At 45.8% G+C, this 8,431-nt stretch overlaps 1 protein-coding gene across 1 annotated transcript in view; it reads right to left on the bottom strand.

The window, feature by feature from the left end:
• Positions 1 to 5,805: 5,805 nt before the first annotated feature.
• LOC143963274 (very-long-chain 3-oxoacyl-CoA reductase-like) overlaps positions 5,806 to 8,431 on the bottom strand; it is a 92,364-nt gene continuing 89,738 nt past the window's right edge. Inside the window, exon 11 of the mRNA XM_077472838.1 lies at positions 5,806 to 6,020. Coding sequence (XP_077328964.1) covers positions 5,901 to 6,020 — 120 coding nt within the window. The 3' untranslated portion in view covers positions 5,806 to 5,900. The remainder of the gene's footprint in view (positions 6,021 to 8,431) is intronic.

The following is an 8,431-nucleotide window of genomic DNA, read 5'->3' as shown; positions in this document are numbered from 1 at the left end:
TGAGCTGAGGGGGGGTACTGTTGTGGTGTCCCCCACCTTCACCTCAGTCCGGCTGGGATCCGATGGTCTGTTGGAGTGGGCCTATCGCGCCTGGTCCATCCTACAGGATTGAGGGGACTCCACTGATTAGGACTGTGCTGTAGGGGATGGCTGGGTGAACTTTATTGCTATGTCTTCTGTGCTCTAGCAACTCTTAAGGGGGGGTTATAGCGCTGGTGGCAGGTAGGGATAGTGGTCTCCCCCTCTGTGTGAGGTGAGGGGGGGGCTGCGTCCTCCTGGCGGTCTGGTGCACGCCTACCTGAGTAAGTTGCTCACAAAGCCTTAAGGGTATTTTGCGGTTAAGTTTGGGGATCTATGCGGGACTCCACTGTTGGGGTTTTGCGGGGTGGGGGGCGGGGGCGATCGGCCGTTGCTGATCAGTTTTGGTTTAATCTAAGTTTGGGTTTTATGTTTTTTCTTTTTCACGGTATGTTGACACATGTACAATTCTACTATTGGGGGTGGATTATGGTCTCAGGGTTCACCGTTCTTGCTCAGGAGGGCTTTGCCGCCTACATGTATGCTGGAACTGGGGCACCCTCGGGGGCGGGATGGTTTTTTCTTTGGGGAGGGGGCTATGTGTCTAAATCCGGACATTCATTTTCGATGGTTTTCAGTTATGGCTGAATTCTCTGTTCTATCCTGGAACGTGAGGGGTCTGAACTCGGCGGTCAAGCGCTCGTTGGTGTTTACCTTTTTACAAAGATACTCACCACATATTTGTATCCTTCAGGAGACGCATTTGATGGGCTCCCGAGTGCTTGGCCTCAGGAGAGCGTGGGTTGGCCAACACTACCATGCCACCTACTCGAGTTACTCCAGGGGGGTGAGTGTGCTTGTTCACAGATCCCTTGCGTTCCAGCTCCATGAGTTGAAAACGGATCCAGGGGGCAGGTTTCTTGTTTTGCATGTTACTATTGCGAATGTGGAGTATGTTCTGGTGGGAATTTACCTGCCTCCCCCCGCAGATACTGACCTTCTGTTTGCCATTATGAACATAGTTATAAAGTATGGAGTAGAAAATGTCATGTTGTTAGGGGATTATAATATGGCCCCGTCCCCGGAGCTAGATAGACTCCAACGGCCCTCTCGTGAGACTCCGGGTCTGACACGATGGGCTGATACTTATGGGCTGGTGGATGTCTGGCGCCATTTTCACCCTTCGGGCAGGGAGTATACTTGTCCTTCTGCCACGTTTCGTACCTTCTCCCGCATAGATCTGGGGTATGTCTCGCAGGCTATGCTGAGTCGGGTGGTGGGTGTGCGGATTCTGCCCAGAGGGGTGTCTGACCACGCTCCCCTCCTCCTTGGGGTCTCTCTTGGGCTCCCTTTGCGGAGGGGACTGTGGAGGCTGTCGGGGTATTGGATAGCGGATGTGGGGGTTCAGGAGGATATGCCAGAAGCCCTCTGTCAATACTGGTTGGAGAATGCGGACTCTGCGGAGCCCCGGGTGGTCTGGGATGCGTTCAAGTGCTGGCTGAGGGGAGAATATGCCTCTAGAATTGTCAGGTGTCGCAAGCGGTCTGTGCAGCTGCTGAAGGAATTGGAGGGGGTGTTGAGGGAAAGGGAGAGATCTCATGTGGCGGACCCCACCCCCCTCAGATATCGGGATTGGCAAATGGCACTTCGGGCGGTCGAGCTCCATAGGATAGACTTAACTAAGAAGTCTATGCTGGGCACTGCTCAAAAAATTTTTGAATATGGGGATAAAAATGGGAAGATGCTCTCGTGGTTGGCCCGGGGACACTCTACCAGCGCTCATATTGGTGGGGTCAGGGACGGGGGAGGGACCCTCGTCACGGACCCGGAAGGGATCCTGAACCGGTTTGTGCAATATTATAGCACCATGTACTCCACTAGGGTGGATTATGGGGACCCGGCTCTCCTGGCCTTTCTGGATGGGGTGGAACTTCCCGCTCTATCCCGAGAGGCGATGGACCATTTGGAGAGGTCCATATCGTTGGAGGAGGTTCAGATGGCTATGGCTCAAATGCAGGTGGGGAAGTCCCCTGGGGCGGATGGTATCCCTGTTGAATTTTACGCTACTTACCAGGAGTTAATGGCCCCTAAAATGGTTTCTTTATTTGCCCAGTCCCTGGAGAGGGGGTCGCTCCCCGAATCCATGTCAGAGGCGATCGTGGTGTTGGTGCCCAAGCCGGGTAAGGATCCCGAGGACTGTGCGTCTTACCGCCCAATCTCTTTGATAAATGTCGATGCCAAATTGTTGGCAAAGGTCCTGGCGAATCGGCTGGCACAGGTACTGGAGAGCCTTGTTCATGTGGACCAGACGGGGTTTATGCCCGGTAAGGGTACCGACATCAATCTGAGACGCCTTTTTCTTAATTTAACTATCCCTCACGACAACGCTGGGACCAGGGTTGTTGCCTCCCTGGATGCCGAAAAGGCATTTGACTCAGTGGAATGGGGATAATTGTGGGAGGTACTCCGTAGATATGGGTTCGGTCCCCATTTCCTGAGTTGGATGCAGTTGCTTTATAAAGGCCCGAAGGCGCGGCTGCGTATTAATGGCAGGCTATCGGAGGCGTTTCGGTTGGAGAGGGGCACCCGGCAGGGCTGTCCCCTCTCCCCGTCGTTATTTGCGCTGGCGCTGGAACCTCTGGCGGTGGCCCTGAGGGCCTCCTCGGGGGTGGTAGGGCTTAGAGTCGGCCCTCTTGAGGAGAAGGTGTCACTCTACGCCGATGACGCTCTGCTCTATTTGAGAGATGCGGATTCCTCCTTGCGAGCGGCATTGGAAATTTTCAATGTATTCGGACGTTTCTCTGGGGTCAGGATAAACTGGACCAAATCCGTCCTGTTTCCTCTGGACCCGGGGTCGAGGGCGGCTGCGGCGGACACTCCCCTCCAGTGGGTCACCGAATTCAAGTATCTAGGGATAGTGGTGGGCAGGGATCCGACACAGTACTTTGATCTAAACTTGAAACCGGCCCTCCTTCAGCTGAAGGCTAGATGTGCCTCCTGGGGGAAGCTTCCCCTGAATCTGCTAGGTCGCATTAACCTATTAAAGATGGTGTTTCTCCCCAGGTTTCTATATTTTTTTAGGAACTCCCCCGTTTTGCTCCCGGGTGCCTTTTTTGCGTATCTGGATGGCTGTGTGGGTTCCTTTATTTGGGGGGGATCTAACCCCAGGATTGCACGGTCCACTTTGTGTCTACCTGTGCGTTGTGGGGGGCTGGCTTTACCGACTTCAGGGTCTATTACTGGGCGGCGGTCCTTGTGTCGGTCCGTTGGTGGTTTGCCCGCTCTAGGACGAACGCTGCGAGCTGCATTGAAGCAGCTGGGGTGGGTTCTTTGGAGGATCTTGCCGATTTAGTATACAAAGGCCCTGGGGCATGTCGGGGGCTTCCGCTTCCAACTGGAACGACGCTCAGGGTGTGGGGGTTGGCCAGGAAACGGTTCATTAAGCCGGGAGTCTGGTCCCCCCGACAGCCAATATGGGAGAACCCTAGCCTCCCGCACTTTCGGACGGTCCCTGATCCGAGGGTGTGGGTGCGACATGGGGTGCGGACGTTGGGCGATATCATCACGGGGGGTACCCTGAGGACGTATGGGGAACTTGCCACTAAATTTGATTTGCCCGGGTGGATGTATTTCCGTTACCACCAACTGAGACATGCAGCCAGGGCGCAGCTCTTAGCAGCTGCGACCCTATCTATGGACCCTGTGGAGGAGCTACTGTCTCTGGACCAGCTCTCCAAGCCTCTCTCGTCCCTGTACACCTTGCTACTCAGTGTGGATTCTCCTAAGATGGAGAAATTGTGGAAGGCCTGGCAGAGGGACATTCCCGTCTTGGAGAGGGAGGATTGGGGAGACTGTTTCCAGGATAGTCTTGGCCTGGTGATTTCCTCCAGAGATAAGGTAATACAGACCAAGTTTTTACATAGGGTTTATTATACTCCACAGCGGTTGCACAGACTGTATCGGCAGAGGGACCCTGCCTGTACCAGGTGTGGAGCAGCGGAGGGAACGTTCTTCCACATGTTCTGGAGCTGCCCGGTGGTGGCCGCCTTTTGGACTGATGTGTTTGACACCATTGATGACCGTTTGGGCTTCTCTCTGCCCCGGTCTCCGGAGCTGGCTCTTCTTGGCATTCAGGACGAGGATCAGAGGCCACGCTATTCCAAACTCCTGATTGCCTTTTTGCTTTATTATGCCAAGAAGGCCATTCTCCTTCGCTGGACCTCTGCTTCCCCCCCGACGCTGACCCTGTGGGAGGACATCATTAATAAGGCCCTCCCGTTATACAAAATGACGTATATCAGTAGGAAGTGCCCTAGGAAGTTCGATGGCATATGGCTGCCCTGGACGGGTGGAGACAGGGCGGGGGTATAGATACAGGAACTCTCACCGTTAGATCTGTGGGTTGAACCTTCTCCCCCCCTGCCCCCCCCCTCCTCCTTTCCCCCCTCTTCTTCTTCTTTTTCTTTTTCCTTCTCTTGTCCTTCCCCCCCGTGCTCTTGCCCCTTCCTCCTTTTTTCTTTTTCCCTTGGTCTTCCCTATTTCTACATACACCCCCCCCCCCCCCCCTTCTGTGGGATTTGATGAGGGCATGGTGGCTATCATACTGCATTATCTCTTGCATGATCTCTGGCTAGCCACTGCCTTCGCAGGGTAATGTCGGGGATGGTTGTTGTATAATATATATTGCATTCCATGTGGGTCGCACTGTATTCTGATTTCCTTTTTCTTTGTTGTGTGTTTGTACACCGCCTGTTTTATTTGGTATTTTTTCTGTTTTCTGTTTTCTGAATTGTAACCTGTGTCTCTAATATCAATAAAGCGAACTTTATTCACCGTGAAAAATTTAGAATAGAAAATAAAATAGGATAGAAAAGAATAGTATTGAAAAAATATGACAATTATTATCCCAAAACACCCTGTTTCACTTTATACTCAATAGGGATACTATATTATATAGATACTATATTGTCACCCAATTGCTATGCAAGCTAATAACAATATAACCATCTTCTGAAATTTTAATAGAATAAATTATATTTTGAATGGAATTCGAATTCGAATGAATTTTTCCAAATTCTGTCAAATTGAGATTAATTTGACTGAATTTGGAAAATTCGAATTGACTCGAATTCTAATAAACTAAACGAATTAAATGAATTTAACTAAGGCCGCTTTCACACTGAGGCTCTTTACAGGTGTTTTAGCACCTGCAAAGTGTTTGTAAAGCGCCTCTCCTGTTACTAGATTGTGAAAGCCAGAGTGCTTTCCCATTGGAGCGGTGCGCTTGAGGGACGTTAAGGCCACTTTCACACTGAAGCAGCGGCTGCGCCAGCAGTAAAGCACCGCTAGTTTTAGAGGCACTTTATGGTTGTTTTAGCAGCACTTTTCGACCACTAGAGGGGCGCTTTTAACCCCCGCTAGCAGCCAAAAAATGGTTAAAGGCGTCCGAAAAGCACCGCTGCTGAATCGCTTTGCAGGCGATTCGACAGCGCTGGCCATTGATTTCCATGACAGGGGCATTTTGGGAGCGATGTGGTCACCACTCCTAAACTGCTGTAGGACTTTTTTCCTGTCCTGCAAGCGCACCGCTCCAGTGTGAAAACACTCGGACTTTCACACTGGGACTGCAGAAGAGAATATTTTTATTATTACTTGCTTGCTTTTATTGTGCGCCATAACTTTTATAAGCAGCATGTCAGAAGGTTTAAACAGAGAATCTGTTTAAATAACATACCAGTATCTTATCCCTTTTATTAGATTATTACAAAATGCACCAGCACACAATACCATAATCAAGTTCCTTTTTTTATTATCATTAATATTTTAACATCAATATTTGATCAAAGGATTTAATGCAATACAACATACAACCAATAGTACGCTCAGTTTTCTTTCTTCTTTTTGGCATAGTCTTCCCTTACGTGTTTGAATTGTTCTCCAACTGCTTCCGAAAGCAGCATAGGATAAAAAATACTGTCTGGAATGAGGTCCACAGCATAACTCTGAAAGAAGAAAGAGAGGATGTGAAGTGCCCAGTTATATAGAGCGGCAGCTCCGGCATTGCCTTTCACTATCTTATATATATCTTAAGTAAATGTGGCTGTGGCATTCCAGTTGGCAAACAATCTATATAATTGGCACGTTTTCCATGCAGGATGGCAACAATGGGTGGGCAGTAGATGTGCAGAACAACAAAAATTTGTTTTGTTTCGTTAGTAACATAAATTGGTTTAGTTCAATTCATTCAATTTGTTTTCGGAATTTGTTTTGTTTATTGATTATTATTCTAATCAATTTAAAATTTTCCAAATTCGAATCGATTCGACTTTTCCCAATTCAAATCTATTTGAAATCAAATCGAATCCTGCTAGAACCTCATTAAAAATCTAATTCAAAATCGAATTTATTCTATTCAAATTTTGGATGATGGTTATATTCTTTCTAGTCCATTCTATTGTTTTTTATATTCTATACTATCCTTTTCTCTTCTATTATATTCTATTCTTTTCTATTCTATTTCAATTGATTTTGGAAACCAGTTATATAGTTATGTACCTTTTATTTGTTTATTCTATTCTTTTCTATTCTATTACTTTATTTTCTATTCTATTCAAATTCAAATTTATTCTATTCGAAATTGGAATTTTGGAAGATGGTTATATTCTATTCTGTTTTATTTTTTCTATTTTATTCTGTTATTTTCTATTCTAATCTATTCTATTCAATTTGAAATTGATTCTATTTGAATTTTGGGAAATGTTTATATTCTTTCTATTCTATCCTATTGTTTTTTGATTTTTTTATTCTTTTGTTTTCTATTCTATTCTTTTCTATTGTACTGGAATTCAATGTATTCTGTTTGAAATTTGAATTTCAGAAGATGATTATATTCTATTTTATTCTGTTCTATTTTTTATTCTATTTTAGTCTACTCTATTTTTTAGTCCACTGTATTCCTTTATTTTCTATTCTATTTTATTCTGTTTTACTCTATTCTTTTATTTTATTTTCTATTCTATCCCTTTATTTTCTATTATGTATTTTTCTATTCTTTTATTTTCTACTCTGTTCTGTTTTACTCTATTCTATTCTTTTTTTTCCTGTTATATTCTTTTCTATTTTATTATATATTTTTTTCTATTCTATTCCTTTATTTCCTATTTTATTTTTTCTCTTTGGAAATTGTAAAACAAATCAAAAACTATTTGAATTAGAAAACTATTCTAATCATTTTGAATTTGATCTGAATTTTTTTTCGTTATTTTAGATTCCTTTAAATTTGTTACTATTGTAACTTGGAAATTTCTTATACATTTGAATTTCCGAAAAAATAAAAATTTGTCTGAATTCAATTTGGAATGAAACAAATTGCACGTCTAGTGGGCAGAAGGCGCAGTTGCTCAGGGCACAGGGGATCGAGGGCATCCCCTCACCACATGCATGCTCCAGATTAGTGACGGGCAACCAGTGAACCTTGGCTTGACGTCTGTTCTGACAGCTTCTGCTGTCACACTGTGATCTAAACACCTTCTAACTGCTAAAAAGGAAGTGATTGGCCATGCATGTGCAGTGCATACTCCAAACATGGGAAACAACAGCAAGGGGGAAGAGAATGGGCTATAGCAGGGATCTCCAAACTACGGCCCTCTATTTGGTCAGGAACTACAATTCCCATCATGCCCAGCCATGTCTGTGAATGTCAGAGTTTTACCATGCCTCATGGGATGTGTAGTCCTGCAACAGCTGGAGGACCGTAGTTTGGAGATCCCTGGGCTATAGCATGCATTAACAGTAGGAGGGGGTTCTGCATCCTTGCTCTGGGCCCTGGATGAACCTTTCCAAGAATATAAAATAGTAAAGTAACTGAACAGGGGATGTACTGCTTCTCACTAGCTGCATGTTCTCATTTCCAATGTACCCCGATGACATCAGATTATCCATGGCAGCTGTGTGTTATGTAGGGTTACAAAAAACTTTTAGATGATTGTGTGATTACTAATTAATTAAAAATGCAGCACTCTGTATGGTTTAAGTGCAATACCATTTATTTGGAACGCCACACCAACACACCTTAATACTTCTGAATTACCCCTTTGCACACTGCTTAAACATTCCAAGTCAGGGGCGGACTGACAACTCATGGGGCCCCCAGGCAATAGGAGATTATGGGGTCACACAGTATACAATCACACAGTATACACATACATGTACACAAAGTATACACAGGCGTATTTCTATTGGCTGAGAAGGTACTGGAGAGGTGGGGCAGCTATAATCTCAGGATTTTTAGACCAAAAGGATGTCGGTAAGGGCCATTTCAGAGACAGATGTAAAGAAAAACAGATTTTTACATACTGTCTCTGGTTTTACTGAGGCTGGCAACCCTGATGGGGCCCCCTAGAGACCCGGGGCC

Source organism: Lithobates pipiens, unplaced genomic scaffold (genome assembly GCF_037356315.1).
Source record: "Lithobates pipiens isolate NorthernLeopardFrog02 unplaced genomic scaffold, aLitPip1_a1.2 Scaffold_8, whole genome shotgun sequence".
NCBI classification, from domain to species: domain Eukaryota; kingdom Metazoa; phylum Chordata; class Amphibia; order Anura; family Ranidae; genus Lithobates; species Lithobates pipiens.
Note: the sequence above shows the minus strand (reverse complement) of the source record. Positions and strands in the feature narration are given on the sequence as shown.